This window comes from Hyperolius riggenbachi, chromosome 7 (genome assembly GCF_040937935.1).
Source record: "Hyperolius riggenbachi isolate aHypRig1 chromosome 7, aHypRig1.pri, whole genome shotgun sequence".
Taxonomy (NCBI): domain Eukaryota; kingdom Metazoa; phylum Chordata; class Amphibia; order Anura; family Hyperoliidae; genus Hyperolius; species Hyperolius riggenbachi.
The window spans coordinates 174,411,207-174,437,853 of NC_090652.1; the positions used below are offsets into that span (position 1 = coordinate 174,411,207).

General features: G+C 43.8%; 1 protein-coding gene across 3 annotated transcripts in view; it reads left to right on the top strand.

Annotated features, from left to right (window-relative positions):
* LOC137524724 (tRNA N6-adenosine threonylcarbamoyltransferase, mitochondrial-like) overlaps window positions 1-26,647 on the top strand; it is a 301,894-nt gene that overhangs the window by 103,379 nt on the left and 171,868 nt on the right. For all 3 annotated transcript variants that reach the window (XM_068244913.1, XM_068244912.1, XM_068244911.1), the window contains one exon: window positions 6,689-6,893. In XM_068244913.1, coding sequence (XP_068101014.1) covers window positions 6,689-6,893 — 205 coding nt within the window. The remainder of the gene's footprint in view (window positions 1-6,688; window positions 6,894-26,647) is intronic.

The window sequence follows — 26,647 nt, forward strand, 5'->3', positions numbered from 1 at the left end:
AACCACTATGCTATGCCACCGTGCTGTGTATGTATGTATATATATATATATATATATATATATATATATATATATATATATATATATATATATATTCTATCATAACCTTTATAATGAAATAACCACAAATGTCTTTTCTGTGCTTACAACATCATCATCAGTTTTATTCAACCCCCTAGTGACATTCAGACATTTATTCTTAGTGCTTAGTATCCTTTTCCAGTCATAATAGCTTTTAAGCGTGAAGCATAGCTTGACACAAGTGTCTTGCAGTGATATACGGGTATCTTAGCCCATTTTTCATGTGCAAAAGCCTCCAGTTCAGTCACATTCTTAGGCTGGTGTGCTGCAACTGCTTTCTTTAAGTCCCACCAGAGGTTCTCAATCGGATTTAAGTCTGGTGACTGAAATGGCCACTCCAAAATGTTCCAGCCTTTAATCTGCAACCATGCTCTAGTAGACTTGGAGATATGCTTGGGTTCATTGTCCTGTTGAAAGGTCCAACGTCTCCCAAGCCTCAGATTTGTGATGGACTGCATCACATTTTCATCCAATATCTCCTGGTACTGAAGAGAATTCATGGTACCTTGCACACGCTGAAGCTTCCCTTTACCTGCAGAAGCAAAACAGCCACAAAGCATGATTGACCCCCTGCCATGCTTCACAGTAGGCAAGGTGTTCCTTTGTTCATAGGCCTTGTTCTTCCTCCTCCAAACATAGCATTGATCCATGGGCCAAAACAGTTCTAATTTTGTTTCATCAGTCCACAGAACACTATCCCAAAACTTTTATGTTTGCAGAACCTTTTAATGTCCAGTGTATATATATAATGTGTGCTCTAAATCAGGGGTCACCAACCTTTTTCAGTCCGGGGACCGCTATCCAGACCAAATTTCTCTCCAGGGCCCAGTGGGGGGTTTGGGGGGTGGTTGGCTCTGTGGAGTTGGGGTTAGCGGGGGGTTGGTGTTAGCAGCACCCCCCCCCATTTGGAGTGTATAGATAGGTAGGTAGCCACCAGGTATAAGTGCCCCCTGCATAGGGTATCTAGGTATTGTTGCCTCCAGTTTCCCAGTATAGTTGCCCCTGTATAGCTAACATAGTTGCCCCTGTATAGCTAACATAGTTGCCCCTGTATAGCTAGTATAGTTGCCCCTGTATTGCTAGTATAGTTGCCCCTGTAGTGCTAGTAGTGCTGTAGCCCTTGTATAGCCCCTCCTCCCGCGGTTTCTTTTACATTCTCCTGTAGCCCCTCTCCTCTTTGCAGCACCTTCTATTACAGCAGCACGTCTTGCAGCTGCTGTAAGGAGTGAAGGAAGCAGGACAGCGGCTTCCTGTAGCTGCGATATACATCGCCGTTAACAAGGGAGCCGCTGTCCTGCTTCCTTCCCTCACAGCAGCCACAAGACGCGCTGCTGTAATAGAAGATGCTGCAAAGAGGAGAGGGGCTACAGGAGAATGTAAAAAAGGCAGCGGCCGCCAGCTCATAAGGTAACAGGAGCAGCGGCCACGGGGAGGAGGGGCGAGAGGCCAGACCCGCTGCGGCCTGGCTAAAAACCGCCCACGGACCAGCAGTGGGCCGCGGCCCGGTGGTTGGGGACCCCTGAGTCTAAATGTCTTAGTCTAAATGATGTCAGCATACAAGAATCAAGTCTGAGGAAGGCTTCATAGCTGAACGCTTACTCCTTTTCTTCTAAATTAAACAAAATAAATGGTATCATCCTGATTAGGAACTTCTTTCTCTTACTGATGTCTAACATGGTACAATACTCCACTGCATCTTTTAAAAATGTGAATTGTTTGGATTTCCTACTAATCCTCTGACTAAATTTGCTGCATGCATATTTCAGGTGGGTGATTCAGACACCACTGATGCATGAAAAATCAGGAGGATTTGGGCAACTGGCATTGTTTAACAGGAAATAAATATGGCAGCCTCTATATCCCTCTCACTTCAAGTGTCCTTTAAAGCATTATATTAACGAACTGGTACACCTTAAAGAGGAACTCCAGTGAAAATAATGTAATAAATAAAGTGCTTCATTTTTACAATAATTATATATAAATGATTTAGTCAGTGTTTGCCCATTGTAAAATCTTTTAAATCTCCGATTTACATTCTGACATTTATCCAATGGTTACATTTTTACTGTTGGCAGGTGATGTAGTTGCTGCATGCTTTTTTGGTAGTTGGAAACAGCTGTAAACAGCTATTTCCCACAATGCAACAAGGTTCACAGACCGGAAACTGCCAGGAGTACCACAGTCTTCAGAGTTTCTTGTGGGAGGGGTTTCACCACAATATCAGTCATACAGCACCCCCTGATGGTCTATTTGTGAAACGGAATAGATTTCTCATGTCAAAGGGGGGTATCAGCTACTGATTGGGATAAAGTTCAATTCTTGGTCAGAGTTTCTCTTTAAGGTAGAATCAGTGGGTGGCTATTTTATTGTTCTTGTCTTGTACAATGCAGACGGCAACCACTTGGCTGTCTATTATTTATAAACAAACTGTAAAAAACAATGTAGACTCATTTCCTTAAGAAATTCAAGTCCGTCATATGGCCTTATGACAGAAATTGAAAATACAAATATTAAGAAACTTTGTACAGTGTGCTACAGGAAGGGAGGGGGAACACAGGACTTTCTGGGAGAGTTCTTTTATGCATGTACAGTGAGGGAAAGATGACCACTATATACCGTAATTGTTATAGTTGTTTATTATAGCAGTGAGAGACAGACTAACAACACAAGAACCCTCGAAAACCCAGTGCCCCAAAGTCAAAGCTTGATGTGCTTTGTAACAAGTGATATAAATATTTGATCAAAAGATGGCTTAGTACTTGGTTGCAAAACTCTTGATGGCAATCACAGAGGTCAGACTGTCAGAATTCTAGTGGTTTTATTTATGCAGGAAAAGCTGTCATATGTGTATGTTTTAAGTTTTAATGTTCTATGCAAATCTTATTGTAAACTCTAAAGTCAGAGTACTTTATATTGCTCTGTGACATCTCAGCATATTCCAAGCACTGAAACTCATAATTGGATTATTCTAGTTACAAGAAGCCAGAACATTCTTTGTTTATGTCAAGGTTAGACTGAGCAGTATGTGTAAGACAGAATGCTAGTTTAAAAGTCACATTACTGCAGATAGATAGATAGATAGATAGATAGATAGATAGATAGATAGATACACATTTGTTCAATTATTACACATAAATATTATTAGTTTCTTATTGGCTATCGGGCATCTCAAGAGGGATTTTGGCTGACTCCTTTGCAGATCCTCTCCAAGTCTGTAAAGTTTTGAGGCGGATGTTTAGCAGCTCAAACGTTCAGCTCCCTCCACAGATTTTCTATTGGATTAGGGTGACTGGCTTCGGCCACTCCAGGACTTTCAAATGCTTCTTCTTGAGCCATGCTGGAATACCCATACATGACCAATTTTTAATACCCTAGCTGAGTAAGGGAGCGGTTTACCCAAGGTTTGACAGTACTTGATCCCGTCCATTGTCTCTTCAATGCGGTGAAGGTGTTCTGTCTTCTTAGCAGAAAAACAATCCTAAAGCATAATGTGTCCACCTTCATGTCTGACAGTAGACATGGTATTCTCGGGGTCATAGGCAGCATTCCTCCTCCTCCAAACACAGTGGCCCATATGCAATTCACTTTTTCTCTTGAGTTTGGTCCTAGGTGATGTTTTCACACCTTGTCATAAAATGCTTGCCTCGCAGCCTGCACCGACTGCTGTAAGGACGGCGGAGGGTAACAATCGCTCGTTACCAGGGATGCTCTTAACTTCGAATTAGGATGAAATTCGAATAGGGTTATTCGAATTTCATCCTACTAATTACAGCAGCTGTGCGGGTGGCCGAGGGGGGGTTAATCTTACCCATCAGGCGTCTTCTTCGCTCGTCCCTCGGCGCCTCCCACGCTGCTTTCCAATCCGGACATACTGCCAACAGTAAAAATGGCACCATGTGATAAATGTCGGAATGTGAATCAGGGATTTCAAAGATTTTACAATGGGCAAACACTGACTAAATCATTTATACATAATTATTGTAAAAATGAAGCACTTTTTATTACATTATTTTTACTGGAGTTCCTCTTTAAAGGGATTCACAGCTGGATTAAATAAAGCTTTTAATACACACCTGGGCTTCCTCCAGTCCAATACCCAACAATCTCTCCCATGCCGTCCTCAGTCTTCCCGCAGCTCCGATACCGGGTCCTCGCACTTTCGTCAGTCGGGCCAGTCTACACAGGAGACATGTGCCCTCTACGTATTTCCCCATTTTTACAATAATTATAAATGATTTAGTCAGTGTTGACCAATTGCAAAATCTTTCCTCTCCCTGATTTACATTCTGACATTTATCACATGGTGACATTTTTACTGCTGGCAGGTGTCACTGGAAAGAGAAGCTGCTTGCTTTTCTGGCAGCTGTTATTTCCCACAATGCAACAAGGCTCCCACAGTGTGATGTCAGAACCATGGTCCTGACATCACACTGTGGGAGGGATTTCACCACAATATCAGCCATACACATTTCTCATGGGAAAGGAGGTATCAGCTACTGATTGGGATGAAGTTCAATTCTTGGTTACGGTTTCATCATTAAACCCTGCACTCACACTGTTAGGATGCTGTTGTATCCCTGGTCACAGCCACGGCATTCTGCCGCCATTCCCCCCTCCATTCTCAACCAGGTTCTCCTCCAGGACCTTTTGGAGTTGCCCATGTAGCTCAGTGCTCTATCCCTGCCAGTCTGCCTGCTATTTTGCTATAGCCTGAGCCTACTTTGTATCCCAGGATCCCTGCCTGTCAGTGCCTGTCTGTTCCTCCTGTTAACCATCCATCCCTGCTTCCCTGTCTGCCAGTTACTTCCCCGCCTGCCAGTCACTTCCCCCGCCTGTCACCACCTCCATCCCTGGTTCCCGATCTCGTCAGTCTCCCTTCATATAACTTTCCCTTTTAGCTGCAGCCTCCCGGGGATTCCTCTGCTTGTCAGTTCTCCTCCGGGATATCTTCCAATCAGCTGCACCATCCTGAGGATTCCCCCTGTCTGCAAGTGTCCCTCTTGGAACTCCTCCAGTCACCTGCAGCATCCCAAGGCTTTCCCCCTGCCTGTCAGTCCCCCCCCCCCCCCCCCCGGGAACTCTTCCAGTCATCTGCACCAACCCGGGGATTCCCCATCTGCCAGTGCCCCTCCAGGTACTTTCCTTTCATCCGCAGCATCTCGGTGATTCCTTCTGCCTTCCAGTTTCCCTCCAAGAACTCTACGGATTCCTCTTGTCTGCCACTTCCCCTCGGAAACACTCCAATCACTTATAGCATCCTGGGGGTTCCTCCAGCGTCTCAGTTTCTCTCCAGGGAACCCCTCCAGTTATACCCTTCCCGGGTTACCCAGCCTGTCCGTACCCTTCCTAGGATTCCCTATAAATTAGGTCTACCTGCCCAGCTGGCCAGTCCTGACCTGATAGCTCGATAGTCTGCTCTGCTCGAACCCCCTCCTATCCTATCAAGTACCCTCTGTTCTTCCCATCACTGGTGCAGTAGTCCTGGGGGTTGTGACCTGGCAAGCATCATGCAGCAAAGTAGTCCGCCACCCACTAGGGGTGATAGCCCATCATCCCTTGCGGGGTGCGCTGGTGAAGACGGGGTGCGCTGGTGAAGACGCCTTGGGTTCGATTGCCCCTTGATACCAGTGATGGGATCAACAGTACCCCCACAATTCGAAAGAAGCCTGACTGCTTTTTAAACCACCAGCAAACAAGAAAATACTCAAAATAATTTTAGTAGTCATCTTTCCCCAACTTTTGGGTACTTTTTCAATTGTAAAATGCCTAAAATTTATTTTAAAAAGATGAAAATTATCTCCTAGGAGATAACTCAGGACAAAAAGTGAATTGCTTATGGGCCAGTGAGTTGAGTTCATGCGAAAGAGCTCAATTCTGACCACAACATTTTCATCCTGTTCTTCTCTGGATCATTTAGATGTGCATTGACAAACTGCAGACACGCCTGCTGTCTTGAGCAGGGGGACCTTGCGGGCTCTTCAAGCTTTGAGTCCTTCAACGCGTAGTGTGTTACCAATTGTTTTCTTGGTGTCTATAGCTGTGGTCCTTGCTGCCCTGAGATCACTGACAACAAATTGTATATTGTGTTTCTTCTCTTTGCAAATTTTTGCACTAACTTTTGTAATTTTCTCACCAAGCTGCCTAGCAATATTTTTGTAACCCAGTTAAGCCTTGTGCAGATCTACAATCTTGTCCCTAACATAATTAGACAGTTCTTTGGCCTTGGCTATGGTGGCTATTTTGGAATCTGATTGATTGCCTCTGTGGACAAATGTCTTTTATACAGGTCCTGTAACAAGCTGGGATTAGGCGTACTCCTTACAGAGGATGTTCTTAATCTCAGCCTGCATACGGTGTAGACACCTGTGTGCCCAAAATCTTGCTAAAGGTTCAAATGCTTATCTTACTCATTACAAATGTACATCAAGCTTGAACAATTCCAGACTGGTAATTTCTTTTTCTTTTTTCAGACAAGCAAAATTAGCAGGAGATCAAATACTATTTTCCCTGTATGTATTTTCACTTTTTACTTGCATAGCAGTGCATCTTATATATTGTATACTAAACAAAAAAGTCTATTATTTCTGATAGTATTCATTTATTCTAGGTTGCCAGACGACTCTCACTAATTAAACATCCTGAGTGTTCCTCTCTAAGTGGCGGACAAGCGATTGAACACTTATCCAGTTATGGTGACAAAACATTTTGTAAATTCCGTTTACGAATGGTAAAACACCAGGACTGCAACTTCTCTTTTTCTGGACTACGGACCCACTTCAATAACATTATTGAAAAAATGGAGGATTTCGAAGGTAGGGAAAGACAAATAAAGATTTTTTTTTTTTTTTTAAAGCTGGAAGTTTAGATAGACTTACCCAAATCTCAAGTACATGGTTTGCTTTACTGCTTTACCACCCACGTCTTGTAAAGCTTTTCACAAATGGTGGATAATCTTGTAGCAAAGTGAAATATAATTATTTATAGAGTGAGGCTAGATTCACAGTGGGACGTTGCGTTTTGATGCCACGTTAAAGTCGCACCGCAAGCTTACAACGCAACGCGCCCAAAAAGTGGCAACGCAGCGTTACCGTCGCATACAGCAGATACAGTAAAAAATACAGGCAATGAAAAGTATGCTTCCAAGTCATTACTGAGCATGTGCAAACAGTCCAACGCAGCTAATAACGTGTATAACGCACTGCATGCAGTACTTTTACTTAACGTGCAGCGTTAGACACCAACGCAACGTGTGCACTGTGAACAGGGCATTGATTTTTCATTGCAGTGAGTTATTCTGCGTTAAATGCTGTTTTAACGCACGACTTTAACGTCCCACTGTGAACTTAGCCTAAAGGAAATTGCTGTCAAAAGAGTTTTATTGATTTTAAAAAAGTATATAGGACAAATAACCCTTTTGCAGTCGAGATTATGTGCTGTAGGAGTCTATGTGTTGGGTATTTAAGCTTAGGGGGCTTGTCTCTAGAGGAATATAGCGGGGGTGAAGGGATCGAGTGTAAAAGTGTTGTCGTCGCCCTATTCTAAATAATACAACAAAAGGTCTGTACTTTTGGACAGGCCTACCAAAAATGCAGAAGAGATCCTATAGCTCTGCATCCCCTAACGCAGTTTGGGGATCTAGTGGGGTGTGCCTGTGGAGCCTGTCTGGCTTATAATAGGCCCGGTGTAGAAGTTTGAGGTCTCCAATGTAGAGTAGTACATTCTGTTCTTCAACAGTGTTTGGCAACAGTATGCCCACCTCTTATCTGACAAAAACCTTTCCATGCCCTCCTCCCTTTTTAGAATAATTGGGGCTTCTCAGAACCTATTGGATTGTTCAGGGCAGGATATAGAAAGAAGATCATGCCCTTATCCAGCATTCTATCTTTGCAGGTAGCCTCAATGTAGGTGCCAGACTGTGTTTTAAAGGTTCCCAGGAAATGGAAAAGGAAACCTGAAATTAAAGGAAAATGGAAGAATTTCTATTCTTTTTTTTATTTTATTTTTTACGTGCATTTCCTTATTGTTCAGATCTTGTCCCCAAGTCCTTTTAACCAGCCAAGGGACAACAATCATCTGCCAAGATTTTTTTACAGCCCTGTAATGTATTTATACCTGTTAATTAGATCTCCTCTAAGGTGTCTTTTCTCTAGAAGTCCAGTTTATCTAACCTATCCTGGTGATACCTTCCTTCGCTCTGATCAATTTTGTTGCTCATCTGTGCACATGCTCTAATCTCCCTCCTGTAATATGCTGTCCAGTACTGTACTTAATGGTCCAGATGTGGCCTTACAAGAGAGCTGAACTGGCACTATTATGCTGGCATCCCAAGTTTTCATTTCCCTTTTAATGCATCCCCAAATTGTATTTGCTTTAGCTGCAGCTTCTTGGCATTGAATACGGTTATTTAACTGCTCCTAAAGCTAAGTACACAGGGACCAACCTGCAGCCTGATTATCATCTGACTATAGTCTATTGGATGATAATCAGGCATGTGTACGCATGCAAACAACTTGACAAGCTGATTACAAACTGATAACAGGTGGTTTGCCCGATCCAACTGTGAGATCTGTGTTGGTCTGATATTGTGCAGTTAATGCGTGTGTACTTGTTTTAAAGACTTGTACTTGTTTTGAATGTGTAGTCCATCATTCCTCTAGCGTGTGCAGTATGTTAATTTAGTTTGTTGTTTAGGCGTCTGGACATACAAGTCGCTTAGTTCGTCAGGTTGTGAGGTTTGTCATGTGGTTGTGTGCATGTTGGATGTGTGTACAAGCCTTTAGTCCCTTTCCAAGTTTGATGTCCCTACCAAACAGGGCTTTATCTAATCTTTTTTGACTCTCTTGGGATCGTTCCAGTGGACTGGCCAATTTGTACTATCCCACTTGAAACCGAGTCACAAAAGATTAGGTAAAATGGTTTATCAGTAACGTAATTCCCTTAGCACCCAAAGATGTGTATGTCATTAGGGCACAGTGCTTTTACAGTTTTGATTTCATTCAGTCTTGCCTTCCTCCTTCCTGTGTTAATTATTTATTATTTAAATTGGAAGCCTGGTCCCCTTCCACATCTGTAATATGCAACAAAGAAGTCTCTCTTGTGAAGAAAAAAGCAAAGCAAGCGCTCTGCTTTAATTGTACACCATTAAGTTTGCTACCTCATCTTTAAGAAGTCCACTTTTCTTCCTTTTTTTTTTTTTTTTTTTTTTTTTTTTAATTTAGGCCCCCTTTAGAGGGATAGCTGAACAGAGCGTTTGATGAGCAGTTTAGTCTGCTGCCGACCAATGCAATTCGGGTGCAATTTAAATGCAGCCAAATTGCAGCAGTTTTAACACCAAGCATTGACATGCGGTGGTGTTACAGGGTGGCAGAGGAACTTGACATGTCGCAGCCACGCTCAGATCTCATTCCCTAAGAAGCGCCCAGCCAGTGCTGGGGAACAGCTGACAGTCGGTGACTTCACCACTTGTCAGCTGCCCGTGTGAAAGGGCCCTTACTTTTAAAACTTTTTTTTTTTGAAAATATATTTTATTGAACTTTTCAAATATATTTAACATACAAAACATTACATAACCCAAGTACCTCCCACCCCCCTTTCCACACAGTCTTCCCACCGTCCCCCCAGATCGACCCTCCTCCCTCCACCCCACGTTGTATTCATAATAAATATGGAATATCTACAATTGGCACTTGAGAAACTTATGGCTGAATCAAATATCAATATCAAAAGTTTTTAACCATTTTTTCCACACCTTATAAAAGTTTTAACAGAACCACGATTTTCATATACATTTTTATAAATCGGTAAATCGAGATTTACAGAAGATTTAAATTCTGCAATAGAGGGCGTTTCTGGTCTCTTCCATGCAAGAGCAATTGCTCGCCTAGCATAGAAAAGCAGGAGCTTAGCAAGAAATAATTTTTTGTCACTAAGAGTGGTATCCCCAAAGTGATTGAGTACCATAGCAACAGCTGTGAAAGGGATCTGCGGACCAATCACCTCTGTTAACAGGTCATGCACCTGTGACCAGAACTGCCTAATCCACCTACACTACCAGAAGATATGGGAGAATCCTGCTCCCTCTGCCTTACATCTCCAGCATGCGTCCTCAACATTAAGCTCCATTCGGGAGAGTCTTCGGGGAGTGTAATGTACCCTATACAAGTATTTTAATGCACTTAATTTGTGTTTAGCTGCTATTGGAATTTTAAGAAAGTCCACTACTATTCCTTCCCAGTCTTTGAGGGACAGATCTGGAAAGTCTATTGTCCATGCTGCTAGGGCTCTATTGGGCAATTTGGAAGGGTGTGAAATGAAAATACCATATAGTTGAGATACAATCCCAGTAAGACCAGAGTGCATCATTGTTTTTTCCATTTCGCTGGAATACAATTGTATTGATAGGTGATAAAATTGTGTCTCAAACGCATGCCGGAGCTGCAGGTACCTAAAAAACATAGAATTGGGAAGAGAAAATTGGGCTTTTAATACATTAAATGGCAAGAGTCCCTGTTCTCCCACAATATCTCTCAATTTAAGGATACCTTTATTCGCCCATACAGAGGGATCAGGAATTGTAGTAAATTCTTTCAAACTGACATTGTTCCACAAAGGTGTATGCGGAGACCACTAAATATCTCTTAACCTCCTTGCTGGTTATCCCGAGCTCAGCTCGGGGTAACCTGCGCAGGAGGACTTCTCAGGTCCCGCTGCGCCGATTTGCATAACTTTTTTTCATTCCACGCAGCTAGCACTTTGCTAGCTGCGTGCATACTATGATCGCCGCCGATTCGCCGCTACCCGCCGCGCCGCCCCCCCCGACCCCTTGCACAGCCTGGCCAATCGGTGCCAGGCAGCGCTGAGGGGTGGATCGGGATTCCCTCTGACGTCCCGACGTCCATGACGTCATCCCGCCCCGTCGCCATGGCGACCGGGGAAGTCCAGCAGGAAATCCCGTTCTGAACGGGATTTCCTGCTTACTCTGATCGCCGGAGGCGATCGGAGTGGGTGGGGGGATGCCGCTGCTCAGCAGCTATCATGAAGATTAAAAAAATAAATTAATTTTAAAAAAAGTGCTGCGCTGCCCCCTTGCCGCAGGAATTGGACCGGCAAGGGGGTTAACAGAAAGCGTTGAGCTATTTCCCAGACCCGTGCTGTAGTCTTCATTGGAACTGTCAGTCAGGGAATGGCTTTAGGATCACGGTATGGAAGGGCAGATAGTGCCATGTAGGATCCTATATAGGTGGCTTCTAATACTGTTGCTGGATTATATATGGATTGTTGAAACCACCAATAGATCGTATGTAGGATTGCTGCCCAGTAATAAAATTTAAAATTTGGCAAAGCCAGTCCCCCCTCTCAACAGGCAGCTGAAGAGTGGACAGGGCAATTTGTGGAGTTGATGATCCCCAAAGAAAGGAGGTAATTAGTTTGTTGATAGTAGAGAAGAAGCAGTTTGGTATTAAAACAGGTGTATTTCGAAATGCATAAAGAAAACGTGGTAGAATACACATTTTTATTAAATTAGCTCTACCTATAAGTGACAAGGGTATGGTGCTCCAGGTGCGGAGTTTGGTTTTAACATGGTTTTGTAGTGGTAGCACATTGAGACCATAATAGGAAGTTACTTTTGGGGATATTTCTATCCTGAGGTATGTTATCTGTGTAACTGTAGTGGCACAGTGATAGCTGGGTGTTCCGGCAGAGGATCTAGGGGTAAAAGCAATGACTTAGTCCAATTTATCTGCAGGCCTGAGAATTCGGCAAACGTGGATATAAGATTGAGTGCCGATGACAAGGAATCGTAGGGGTCTGCTAGAAATAGTAATAAGTCATCGGCATACAGTGAGACTATTTCCTCCAGATTTGATATGCGTAAACCTACTATATTTTTACTAGACCGGAGGGATGCCGCCAAAGGTTCCACTGCAAGTGCAAAAAGAGCAGGTGAAAGTGGACACCCCTGGCGTGTACCCCGGCCTAAGTTGAAGAAAGAGAAAAATTTTTCCCCCAGTTCGTACACGTGCTTGTGGAATGTAGTATAAAGCTTGAATATATTTAATAAAATTTTCCCCGAATTTGAATTTATTAAGCACTTCCCATAAGTAGGCCCATTCTACTGTGTCAAAAGCCTTCTCGGCATCTAATTACACAATTACCCTAGTCCCAGTGTTGTCATGTGTGATAGAAAGATTAGTCATGAGCCGTCTTAAGTTGATATCACACCCTTTTTGAGGAATAAATCCGGATTGGCTAGTGATAACAGTATTTAACCAGTTCGGCCTATCTGGACGAGTTTCCTCGTCCAGATAGGCACTGCTACTTTCCCTGCGTGGTGCACGCGATCGGGCGCGCGCCCGCCACTAGCCCTACGATCAGTGAATGGGAATATAATTCCCATTCACCGATCTAACGTCCCCGCAGAAATACCGACGCTTTCTCTCCAGAGAGCGCAGTATTTCTGCCCCCAGGAAACTTTTTCCCAGCATTTTAGTTCCTGGATGCGAGATCGTTCGCATCCAGGACTTTTTTCACTGTGGCCATCTTGTGGCCAAATAGTAAACTGCACCCACATACATTTTTTAGTAAAAAAAAATATAATTTTACATTTAAAATTAGCAGTTTCCCTCCCACACCAAAAATTACCCACGGACACTTTTTTTATAAAAAAAAAAAAAAAAAAAAAATACAATTAAAAAATACCAAAAACAACATAAATAGTTACCCAAGGGTCTGAACTTTTTAATTATGCATGTCAAGAGAATATGTTATTATATTATTTAAAATTATAAGCTTATAAATAGGGATGGACGCAAATTGAAAAAATGCACCTTTATTTCTAAATGAAATATCGGCACCATAAATTGTGATAGGGACATCATTTAAACGGTGTAAGAACTGGGACATATGGGCAAATAAAATACATGCGTTTTAATTACGGCAGCGTATATTAATTTCAAACTATAATGGCCAAAAACTGAGAAATAATTCCGTTTTTTTCTTATTCTTCCTGTTAAAATGCATTTACAGTAAAGTGGCTCTTAGCAAAATGTACCCCCCAAAGAAAGCCTAATTGGTGGCGGAAAAAACAAGATAAAGATCAATTCATTGTGATAAGTAGCAATAAAGTTATAGGCGAATGAATGGGAGGTGAACGTTGCTCAGATGCATGAGATTTTCGGCACTGCGGCGCTGAACCGGTTAATCGGGTGGCAAGAACCTTTGCTAATATTTTCCCATCAACATTTAATAACGAAATTTGTCTGTATGAAGAGCAGAGAGCCGGATCCCGGCCTTTTTTTAGGAATAACTGTAATAAGTGCTTCCGTCATAGAAAGAGGTACCTGACCCACATCTAGGATGTTTTTGAATAAACGACAGAGTTTAGGAACCAGCGTCTTTTTGTATGTGGCGTATAACTCTGAGGGAAGCCCATCTAGTCCAGGAGGTTTCCTTTTTTTTAATGTAGCTATTGCAGCTTCTATCTCAGGTTGATTGATTGCAGAATCTAGAAACTGCCTATCATCATCCGAGAGATGTGGAAGATGTACATCCTGCAAATAGGAAGATATTTCTTGGGCACTCTTTTGGATTTTGGAACTATACAGGTTAAAATAATAGTCCTTAAACGCATCATTAATATCCCCCGGATGAGTCATGCAGCCCCCAGATGGGATGTTAATCTTAGCTATCTGCACTGATAACTTTTCCTGGCTCACTAGATGTGCAAGTAGTTTGCCCGTCTTATCACCCTGTTCGAATATTCTAACTTGTTTAGAAAAGAGTCCCTGTTTTGTATGGTCAATTTGTTTACTAGATAATAAGAGTGCATTATGCCAATTTTGATAGGAGTCCTCTGACTTGGTCTCAATGTACAACCGCTTAGCTTGCTCTGCCTTTTTTTTTCCAAATTCTCTATAATTATTTTAGACTGCTTCTTCTCTGCTGCAATACTAGAAATATATGCACCTCTGGTAACTGCCTTATAAGCATCCCATGCAATAAAAGGCGACACTGGGTCATGGGATATACTCCAGTATTCTTTTCATTCTGTCCATTACCATGTATTTTACCCTTGGTTCCTCCAACCAGTGAGGAGCTAGCTTCCAGATATATTCTGTATATGAGGACCCAAAGTCTAAGGTGAGACTAACAGGACAGTGATCTGATATACCCCTGGGACATAGATGGATATCTTGAATTAATGACAGCGAGGCGTGAGATGCATATATTAAATCGATTCTTGATAGCGTGTGAAAGGAAGCTGAATGACATGTGAAGCCAGGTTCAGAGGTATGCTTCCATCTCCACACATCTGTCAAGGATTGTATCTGTGCCCAGTCTGAGAGAGATTGCAATTCTGAAATCCTAGGTTTAAAGTAAAGGTTCAGGGACTGCATAAAAAAAAAAAATCTAAATCCACTTACCTGGGGCTTCCTCCAGCCCGTGGCAGGCAGGAGGTGCCCTCGGCGCCGCTCCGCAGGCTCCCGGTGGTCTCCGGTGGCGAGCCTGACCTGGCTAGGCCGGCGGCCAGGTCGGCTTCTTCTGCGCTCCAAAGTGCGTGTCACTCGTGCACGCTGACGCCATCGGACGTCCTCTGGGCTGTACTGATGTCCGATGACGTCAGGGCGCAAGAGTGACACGCACTTTGGAGCGCAGAAGAGGGCCGACCTGGCAGACCACCGGGAGCCTGCGGAGCGGCGCCGAGGGCACCTCCTGCCTGCCACGGGCTGGAGGAAGCCCCAGGTAAGTGGATTTGGATTTTTTTATGCATTCCTTGAACCTTCCCTTTAAGCCTGTCCAGAGAAGCCGATGTCACCATATTAAAATCCCCAAGAAATAGCTTATGCTCCGTTGGATATTTAAGCACAAGTTGTGCTGTTTAGTGCAAAAGATCAGGAGACGCCGGGGAGGATTATATAGCCCTGCTATAACAAGGGTAATATGTATTTTTGCATATATAATGACATACCGTCCCATTTGATCAAGGACAAGATCTAGTAATTGAAGAGGAAAGTTTTTTTCTAAGAAGAATGCTTACTCCTGCTTACTGAAGGTTTTTCCATCCTGGACTCGCAGACGAGCAGGGAACATCATAGAATATTGGATATTTTTCTCTTGTCGCTTTGCTTTAACTTGAATAAAGGATTTTCTAGCCTTTTGTGTCTCCGCCGTGAAATCCGGAAAGAGCATGATCTTCGCATTATCCACATGCAGCTCTCCCGCTGCTCTGGCCGCACCCAAGATGGCGTCGCAATCTCTGAAGTTTAAAACTTTGAAAATTAAGGGCCTAGGATATGAGCCCGTAGGGCCTTGTTTCGCCGGCATGCGATGGGCCCTTTCGATTAGAAGAAAATGTTGCTAGAGGTAAGATGTGTTTCAGAAGTTCCTCAACATACGCTGGGATATCTGCTCACTCAGTCCCCTCGGGAAGGCCCAGTATGCGAATGTTAGATCGCCGATTTCGATCCTCAGCATCTACTGCTCTTGCAGTTAGTGCTTTTAGCTGCTTCTGCATGGCAGGTATCTCTACTCTGTGTTGCTGTACAGTATCTTCTACAGTGGAGACCCTGCTCTCGAGCTCTTTCACCCGCCCTTTAGTCTTGGAGAGCTCGTCCGTGACGAAGCTGAATCTGGCATCTATAGAGTCAATCTTAACTGTCAAGGAGGTCTGGCAGTGTTTTATGGCCTCCATAAGGTCAGCAATGCTGGGCTGGGGAGATTCATGTCTGCTTGTGTGATCTCTTGATCTTTAGGCTTATCTCCCTTACCTTTAGTATTAGCTTTCGGGGGGAGCAGGGGTCATCAGTGGTTGCTCCGGAGCCTGGGAGCCTTCTTTTTTATTATCCTTATCTTTTCCTTTCCCCATGTCTGTGAGGGAGTATGGAGCAAAGCGGTCTTGGCGTCTTTGAGGCTTCGCAGGGCCTGCAGCCTGCAGCTCGTCCTGACTTGAATGTCCGACACCGTCGGAGTTATCCGACGGTGAGATAAACCAGTCCTCCAGCGTAGTGTCTAGAGGTTCCCCCAGACAATGTCAGTAGTTGTGTCAAGATCTGAGTTGGAATTTCGCTGCTTTTAGAGAATTATGAGCAGCCGGGCAGCAGAGCCATGAAAAACGTGTCCGTTTAGAGCGCCATCCATGCCACGCCCTTTTAAAACTTCTTTGGATTTGATTTTATATCCCAGCAATTTTATTTTCAGCTTCAATCTTTGTCACCCTGATTTATTTCTTACTTTTTTTTTTTTTAATTGCACTCCTTATAATTGTAAAATTAAGTCTCAGTCCCCTCCTGTTTTAGGGCCTTATAAGCATTCCTTTTTATTTTCATTTCAGTTTCATTTTATCTCTAACCTTGTCTATTCATCCATAGAGGCCTTTTTTTTCTAGAAGTTTTGTTTCCACATGGCATATATTCACTACAATATTCATTGAGAATATTTTTAAAAGTGAGCAATATCCCTTAAGAGTCCTTGCCTTGTAGTATACTATCCTAGTCCACCAAGTTTAGTGTATCCCTGAGTTGATTAAACTTTGTTTTATAAATGTCATCGTTTTATTTTTTGCACTGCTCCACGACCTGTGTTTCAAAAGTTTTATTGCATTTGAGAATTTGAGATGCAATAAAATCAAGATGATGAAAGACATGCATAACTGGTAAGCTTAAGACAATGGTTGTTAATGAACAAAAATGGATCATAACAGTATGAACCATTAGAATAAAGAAAATAAAACGTTAACAGGTACAGAAATAGCATAATTGATTAAAAAAAACTGTTGTTATGCCCCAGAGGTAATAAACTTACGGTATGTAAGGGGATAACGATGCTGGTCCTGTCATGGAGTGAGAGGACCAGACTAAGCACAAACTGCGGCGGTTTGTCTGCAGGAGGTCACTGCTAAATGACCTGTGAATCACCAGATAAACTATTATCATGCTGTGATCACTATTCCCCAAATGTTCTTGAACTTGCAAATTTGATACATTATCTGTCTCTTTTAACCACCTGGGCGTTACGGACGAGCTCAACTCGTCCAGTAACGCAGCGGTGGATTGCTTACGCCCTGGTGGGCCGATTTGCATAATTTTTTTTTAAAACACGCATGCTAGCTGCGTGTTTTCCCGATCGCCGCCGCCAATCTTCCGCTACCCGTCGCAAAAGAAGGCCCCCCCCCCGCAGACCCCTTGCGCAGCCTGGCCAATCACCGCCAGGCTGCGCTATGGGGTGGATCTGGACTCCCCCTGATGTCACGACATTGATGACGTTATTCCGTTCATCGCCATGGCGACAGGGAAGCCCTACAGGATATCCCGTTCAGAACGGGATTTCCTGATGGGTTTGATCGCCGGCGCCGATCGGAAGGGTGGGAGGGATGCCGCAGGGAGGGGGAATCATGTAGCTAGCGTCAGGCTAGCTACATGAAAAAAAAATTAGGTCAAAAAAACCTCCCTCGGCCGTGCGTCGCGCGTAATCAAAACGCCAGGGAGGTTAAATTACCAAATCCAGTAGTGCATTCCCTCTAGTTGGTTTAGTTACCATTTGATTCAAGTAACTATTCTGTAGTGTTGCTATATATCTGCCACTTTTACTAGAATGAGTATCTTCAATATCCCAATCGATGATGCCTTTAGCACACACTAACAAGAAATTGGCAACAGGTATTTCCACCATGAATATTTACCCAATCAGACTCCACATCTTCACAATCTTCACCTAGTTCTTTGTTCATGGCAACTGTAAAATAATTTTAACTAAGTTAATTTTAACTCTCTCCTTTCTAAACACATTGTAACCCTCTAAGTTTGCCATCCAATCGTGGGTTTCATCCATCCATATCTCCGTTATTCCCACAAAACTAACTCTAGTTCATCCATATTATTTGCAAGATACAAGGGGACCCGCAAATTGCTCTATGATAGTAAACTCTACTACCAGAACCCACAGATCTACATATTATTTACAGGGCTGTGGAGTTGGAGTCAAGGAGTCAGAGTCGGAGCAATTTTGGGTACCTGGAGTCGGAGTCTGTGAGTTCAGTAAAGTGAGGAGTCGGATGATTTTTAAACCAAAAAACACAGTATTACTCCTGCGCACTCAAAAACAATTTAATACCATCAATTAAATAACAATAAAAATCATACCACACACGAGTAGCTCCACTAAAATCGCAACCACACTGTCACTCACATCCAGACAAATCTGCAGGTATGCAATTATTATTATTTGTCTGGATGTGAGTGACAGTGTGGTTGCGATTTTAGTGGAGCTACTCGTGTGTAGTATGATTTTTATTGTTATTTAATTGATGGTATTAAATTGTTTTTGAGTGCGCAGGAGTAATACTGTGTTTTTTGCTTAATTCGAGTGGATTGGGGTACAGATCCATTTTTCTCCTTGCAGCCAACATTTTTGTTAAAGCTCCTTATTGTGGTGCTGCTAGGTGCGCGGCAATCATACATATTCTGATTTTTAAACCAAATCCATAGCTTTTGTAAAAATTAGATTAAGCAGTCAGAGTCTTAGTCGGAGTAATTTTGGGTACCTGGAGTTGGAGTCGGTGGATTCATAAACTGATGAGTAGGAGAGATTTTTGTACCGACTCCACAGCCCTGATTATTTACAAGGCCCCTAGCATTGGTTTTGAATGTATCTATATTGTGACAGGGTGTCACGTTTGTTGCAAAAGCTGGTGTTGGGTGGGGTCTATGTCACACCTCGTTTCAGGTGCCTTGCTAGTTAAAGCTCCGGGAAAAAAAAAACACAGTTGGTTCTGTGTTAATTCAGCTCTTATAAGAGCTGTCTGTAGGGTCCTGGAGCTGGTCAGAGGAAGAGTCGGAGGGTTCCCTGGCCACCTGACCCAGTCCAGGTATTACTCCTGTCTAGGGTGTGGTGCTCTCATGAATTGGCTGACCAGGAAGTAGCTCAGAGTGTTCCTACATACTGGAGGGAACAGAGCTCTTCCCAGAGGCTTGGGAAAAGGAACTTTTACTACAGACTGTTATGTAAGTTGCCTATTTTTGAATGGACTATCACCTGCTGTACTGCTTTATTGTGAGTTAGGGAAGTTACAGTGAGATAGTTAGTTGCTCAGCCAAGCCATTGTTTTGTTTTGCCTTATTGCAGTGTTTTGTTTGCCAACAATTACTTTTGCTTTAATAAACCAGGCAGGAGCTTGACTTTTACAAAACCTGAATGCTTGCTGTCTCTTATCTGAACTGTCATACCCCAGTGTATTTAGGGCCCTGCTACAATATTTTTTAAACTTTTTTTCGATTGGACTTTACATTTATCAGATTCTAATTGGATTACCGTTTTACAGTTTTTGTTACATTCCTTATTTCTATTAATGCATCGTGCTTTAGGGGCCCTAAAGGCATTCCTTTTACATTTGATCAGGTCCAGAACCTTATTATTTATTCATACTTGCTTTTTTTTGGGATCATTAAGAATTTCTTTGATAGTTTAAAGGAAAAGGTCCACTCAACATCCAGTTCTAAAACCAGTATTTTTTTTATTGTAATCCATGGAGAAAAGTGGGAACAGCAGAGTGTAACCAGAAAAACAGGTCAGCTTTTTTAAGGGTTATTCTTTGCTGTTCCTATGTATCCTGCACGTGTACCCATGGATTACCATGAATTTTTCTGGTTTTAGATTAGGATCTTGAGGGGAATTTTATGTTTGAACTCATGCATACAGTGGTGTCTAGTCTGCTCCACCGGACATTGGTTTGTATATGGGTACTGGGTTTAGAGCAGTTTACTACTTGTGTACTTTTTTTTGAACAGTTTGCTACTTTTTTGTACTTTTAGTATGTATCGTTGCTCTGTAATTTAATATTCCAGTATATCGGGGTCAGCAAGTCCCTGAGCTTTTACAATTTTTTTTTTTTTTTTAATTTTCATAAAATTTTAATTTGTGCCAAATGTTACCATGTTGTGGTCACCATTTCCATGTGTTCTTAAACTAGCACACTAGCCCCTGAATGAGTTACACATTGTAACGAAACGCATAGGGCGGAGTCGGAGGAGCACGCTGACGTCACGATCAGGAAGCAGGGAAGACGGATGGTAATGTGCTGGCCCGTTTGTCCGTGGCTGGAGCCAGTGCAACTTCTGTAACCTTGCAAGTGGTATTAAACGTATCTGCTTTTACATCTGGGTCTCCTCCTTGGCTGACTTAAAGAGGCTTGATGTGCAGTGTTTCAAGACGCGCTTCTGGTGAGTGCTCCTACAACGGGGGAAGTTAAACTGTGATCCCTATTAAGGTGGTGGCACTACCACCCAGGAGTGCAGCACGGGGTGCTGGATATAGCTTGTTAGAGACAATGCTGGGCACTATGTGCGTGTTGTGATCTTTTTTACAGGGTCTGAGCAAGCGCAGTGATTTACTGGATTTGTGTAACTGAGGTGAAGTGACTTTTTTCATTGATGCGATCCCCTGAGTATCTGATTGTTATTTCCAGTGGAGCGCAGTATATCCTTAAGAATTTTGGTAAAACTAGCACATTAGAAATAATATCTGGTCTATTTTAAATTACCAAATCATGTAGAAAATCCACCCTGGTTGGTTTGGTTACCATTTGAGTCAAATGTCAAAATAATTGTTATGTAATGTAATGTTAGTAAAAAATCTGTCACTTTTACTAGAGAGAGTAGTTTCAATATCCCAGTCATGTATGGATAATTGAAATCACCCATAACTGTGACCCTATTTTTGCTGGCAGCTTTTTCTTTCTGCTGCAGTAATTGTACTTCCTCTATGTCAGTTATGTGTTGAGGTTTATAACATACTCTAATACGCAATTGACAATTCTGACTTTCAGCATGAACACTTACCATATAGACTACAGACTTTCATAGTCCTCAGCCATGTTTTCCTTTATAACCCAATATAAAAAGATTTTAACAAACATATTGATCTTTTGTGCTGTTTTAATTGATCATTGTATTGCTCTCCCTGCTCACAGGTTTTGCAATATGTAACTTACTTGATCACTAGCGGTGAAGTTTGAGGAAACACGTTACGCTGCTCAGGAGGTTTTGTTACTTTTTGCCTGATAGTTAAATAATTGTTCCATATGACTGTAAATCCTTTAGCTAGCACTAGGCTAGTTAGTAGAAATGTCCGGCACCCTCCGATCCCCGCCGCTCCACCGTTTTATACATTACCCAGCCTGGATCCAGCGATCGGCGCAGCCTCCCCGGACAGCTCCGGTCTTCACTATGGGGAGGATCGCACATGACATCGCTGACGTCATGCGCAAACCCCATCCTCCCCATAGAGAGACCGAAGCTGTGCCGGGATGCTGCACGATCGCTGGATCCAGGGGGGGTAATGTATAAACGGGGGGATCGCAGGGGAGCGGCGGGTGCCCAACACTTTTACTAGCTAGCCTAGTGCTAGCTAAAGGATTTACACTCATTTGGAACAATTATTTATTTATGGGGGACTCCTGGGGCCCACAGAGCGGTATGCCCGACACGGTGTCGGGCATACCGCTAAGGAGGTTAAAGTTACAGTAATGGATTTAATTAAAGGGACTCCGAGCAGTGCAGAAACTATGGAAAGATGCATATCATTTTAAAGCTCTTTCTCCTCTTTCCAATGATATATAAACCGCCGCCCTACGCCTTTTAGTTTTCGCTATTTTTGCGATCGAAATTGCAGCCGCCGTGATTTCAATCGCGAAAATAAAGAAAACTAAAAGGCGTAGAGCGACGATTTAGGTGTCTCCAGAAAGAGGAGAAAGAGAGCTTTAAAATGATATCCATCTTTCCATAGTTACTTGTATTACACAGGACGACACTTTCCCCAGTGTCAGCAGCTCCATTCAGCAGAAAAAGTCGGCCTGTGTAATACAATGTAACTATGGAAAGATGGATATCATTTTAAAGCTCTCTTTCTCCTCTTTCTGGCGACACCTAAATCGTTGCCCTACGCCTTTTAGTTTTCTTTATTTTCGCGATTGAAATCGCGGCCGCGGCAATTTCAATCGCGAAAATAGCAAAAACTAAAAGGCGTAGGGCAGCGGTTTATATATCATTGGAAAGAGGAGAAAGAGAGCTTTAAAATGATATGCATCTTTCCATAGTTTCTGCACTGCTCGGAGTCCCTTTAACTATGCATCACTAACAAGATATTTTTAAAAGGATAACTAACATTACTTACCGGTACATACAAAATATACATTAAGCTGTCCTATACATATATAGTGGGATGCGAAAAGTTTGGGCAAATTTGTTAATCGTCATGATTTTCCTGTATAAATTGTTGTTACGATTTTTTAAAAATGTCAGTTAAATATATCATATAGAAGGCACACACAGTGATATTTGAGAAGTGAAATGAAGTTTATTGGATTTAAAGAAAGTGTGCAATAATTGTTTAAAAACAATTAGGCAGGTGCATAAATTTGGGCACTTAATTTTCTCTGAAGAGTAGCAACATCAAAACACCTCTCAAATGACCTGAAGTTTGTTCACCATCATGGTTTAGGAGAAGGATACAGAATGCTGTCTCAGAGATTTCAGCTGTCTGTTTCCACAGTTAGGAACATATAGAGGAAATGGAAGACCACAGGCTCAGTTCAAGTTAAGGCTCGAAGTGGCAGACCAGAAAAATCTTGGATAGACAGAAGCGACGAATGGTGAGAACAGTCAGTCAACCCACAGAACAGCACCAAAGACCTACAACTTCATCTTGCTGCAGATGGAGTCACTGTGCATTGTTCAACCATTCGGCACACTTTACAAGGAGATGCTGTATGCGAGATTGATGCAGAAGAAGCCTTTTCTCCGTCCACAGCACAAACCGAGCCGCTTGTGGTATGCTAAAGCACATTTGGACAAGCCAGCTTCATTGTGGAATAAGGTGCTGTGGACTGATGAAACTAAAATTGAGTTATTTGGGCTTAACAAGGGGCGTTATGCATGGAGGAAAAACAACACAGCATTCCAAGAAAAACACCTGCTACCTACAGTAAAATAAGGTGGTGGTTCCATCATGCTGTGTGGCCAGTGCAGGGACTGGGAATCTTGTCAAAGTTGAGGGATGCATGGATTCCACTTAGTATCAGCAGATTCTGGAGCCCAATGTCCAGGAATCGGTGACAAAGCTGAAGCTGCGCTGGGGCAGGATTTTTCAACAAGACAACAACCCTAAACACTGCTCAAAATCCAATAAGGCATTCATGCAGAGGAACAAGTACAACGTTCTGGAATGCCCATCTTGGTCCCCAGACCTGAATATGATTGAAAATCTGTGGTGTGAGTTAACCACTTGCCAACCGCCCACTACCTATATGCGTCGGCAAAGTGGCACCCCCAGGACCGCGTAACGCTGATCGGTGGCGGCTCTTGGAGGACTGAATAGCCGCGTATCCGCCGGCATTAGGCTCCGCCCACCCGCAACATCAACCCGCCGGCTAATTAGAAGCGCCGGCGGGTTGTTAACCCCCGATCTGCCGCATAGAAAGCGTATAATACGCTTTGTAATGTATACAAAGTGTATTATACAGGCAGCCTCCTGCCCTGGTGGTCCCAGTGATTAAGGGACCACCAGGGCAGGAGGCAGCCCCCTAGTAAGCACACACACACATTGATCCTGCCCCCTGATCGCCCACAGCACCCCTCAGACCCTCCCTGATCACCCCCTCAGACCACTGTTTACACCCAATCACCCCCCTAATCACCTATCAATCACTACCTGTCACTATCTGTCAATGCTATATTTAGATCAGGTCCTAAACTGCCCCCTGGGGGCTCCTGATCACCCCCCACACCCTCAGATCCTCCCACTCCCCCCCCCCCCGACCCCCCTCCTGTGTACTGTATACATCTATTCTCCCCTGTAATTACCCACTGATCACCTATTACTCACCCGTCAATCACCCATCAATCACCCCCTGTCTCCACCTGTCACTGCCACCCATCAGATCAGACCCTAACCTGCCCCTTGCGGGCACCTGATCACCCGCCCACACCCTCAGATCACCTGCAGACCGGCCTTTAGATCACCTCCCAAATGCATTGTTTACATTTGTTATCCCCTCTAATCACCCACTGATCACCCATTAATCACCCCTGTCACCACCTGTCACTGCTACCTCGCCAGTGCATTGCTTGCATCTATTCTCCCCTCTAATCACACCCTGATCACCTATCAATCACCCCGTCAACCCCTGTCACCACCTGTCACTGCTAACCATCAGATCAGACCCTAATCTGCCGCTTGCGGGCACCCAAACACCTGCCCACACCCTCAGATCGCCCTCAGACCCCCCCCCCCCCCCCCGATCACCTCCCCAGTGCATTATTTACATCTTTTCTCCCCTTTGATCACCCATCAATCACCCCCTGTCACCACCTGTCACTGCTACCCATCATACCCATCAGATCAGATCCTCATCTGCCCCTAGCAGACACCCAATCACCCGCCCACACACTCGTCCTCAGACCCCCCCCCCCCTCGGATCACCTCGCCAGTGCATTGCTTGCATCTATTCATCCCTCTAATCACCCACTGATCACCCATCAATCACCCTGTCACCACCTGTCACTCAGAGGCGTAGCTAGGGCTTTCAGCGCCCAGGGACAAAGACTATTACTGCGCCCCCTAAGGTGAAGGCTGCCGCGCCAAAAAATGGGCGTGGCCACATAATAAATGTGGGCGTGGTTATGGGTGGAGCCAAATATACAGGAAGTTAGGCTCACGCTCACCCACCCTCCCTCAGAATGTACCTTCCAGCATGTTCCAAGACAAATTCAGCAGTCATGAGGCACATAAATAGACAGCATTTCACATAAATATGCAGACTGCCCCCTAATATGGTAGACACCTCTCACCTGGCAGCAGTTCCCCAAAATACACTCAATCCAACAGCAGTGGTTCCCCAAAAATAGGTAGCCCCAGGTCTATAGGTGTCCCCAGAATAGCTGGCCAGCAGTATAGATGTTCCCAGAATAGGTGGGCAGCGGTATAGATGTCCCCAGAACAGGTAACCAGGGGTAGAGATGTCCACAGAACAGGTAGCCAGGGGTATATGTGACCAGTATATGTAGCCAGGTGTATATGTGCCCAGTATATGTAGCCAGCGGTATATGTGCCCATTATATGTAGCCAGGGGTATAATTTGTGCCCAGTATATGTAGGCAGGGATATATGTAGTCAGGGATATATGTGCCCAGTATATGTAGGCAGGGATATATGTGCCCAGTATATGTAGGCAGGGATATATGTGCCCAGTATATGTAGCCAGGGGTATATGTGCCCAGTCTATGTAGGCAGGGGTATATGTGCCATTCTATGTAGCCAGGGGTATATGTGCCCAGTATATGTAGCCAGGGATATATGTGCCCAGTATATGTAGCCTGGGGTATATGTGCCCAGTATATGTAGCCAGGGGTATATGTCCCCAGTATATGTAGCCATGGGTATATGTGCCCAGTATATGTAGTCGGGTATATGTGCCCAGTATATGTAGCCAGGGGTATATGTGCCCAGTATATGTAGTCAGGGGGTATATGTCCCCAGTATATGTAGTCAGGGGGTATATGTCCCCAGTATATGTAGTCAGGGGGTATATGTCCCCAGTATATATAGTCAGGGGGTATATGTCCCCAGTATATGTAGTCAGGGGGTATATGTCCCCAGTATATGTAGGCAGGGGGTATATGTGCCCAGTATATGTAGGCAGGGGGTATATGTGCCCAGTATATGTAGGCAGGGGTATATGTGCCCAGTATATGTAGGCAGGGGTATATGTGCCCAGTATATGTAGCCAGGGGTATATGTGCCCAGTATATGTAGCCAGGGGTATATGTGCCCAGTATATGTAGCCAGGGGTATATGTGCCCAGTCTATGTAGGCAGGGGTATATGTGCCCAGTCTATGTAGGCAGGGGTATATGTGCCCAGTCTATGTAGGCAGGGGTATATGTGCCCAGTCTATGTAGCCAGGGGTATATGTGCCCAGTCTATGTAGCCAGGGGTATATGTGCCCAGTCTATGTAGCCAGGGGTATATGTCCCCAGTCTATGTAGGCAGGTGTATATGTGCCCAGTATATGTAGCCAGGGGTATATGTCCCCAGTATATGTAGCCAGGGGTATATGTCCCCAGTATATGTAGCCAGGGGTATATGTGCCCAGTATATGTAGTCAGGGATATATGTGCCCAGTATATGTAGCCAGGGGTATATGTGCCCAGTATATGTAGCCAAGGGTATATGTGCCCAGTATATGTAGTCAGGGATATATGTGCCCAGTATATGTAGCCAGGGGTATATGTGCCCAGTATATGTAGCCAAGGGTATATGTGCCCAGTATATGTAGTCAGGGGGTATATGTCCCCAGTATATGTAGTCAGGGGGTATATGTCCCCAGTATATGTAGTCAGGGGGTATATGTCCCCAGTATATGTAGTCAGGGGGTATATGTTCCCAGTATATGTAGTCAGGGGGTATATGTGCCCAGTATATGTAGTCAGGGGGTATATGTGCCCAGTATATGTAGTCAGGGGTTATATGTGCCCAGGATATGTAGGCAGGGGTATATGTGCCCAGTATATGTTGCC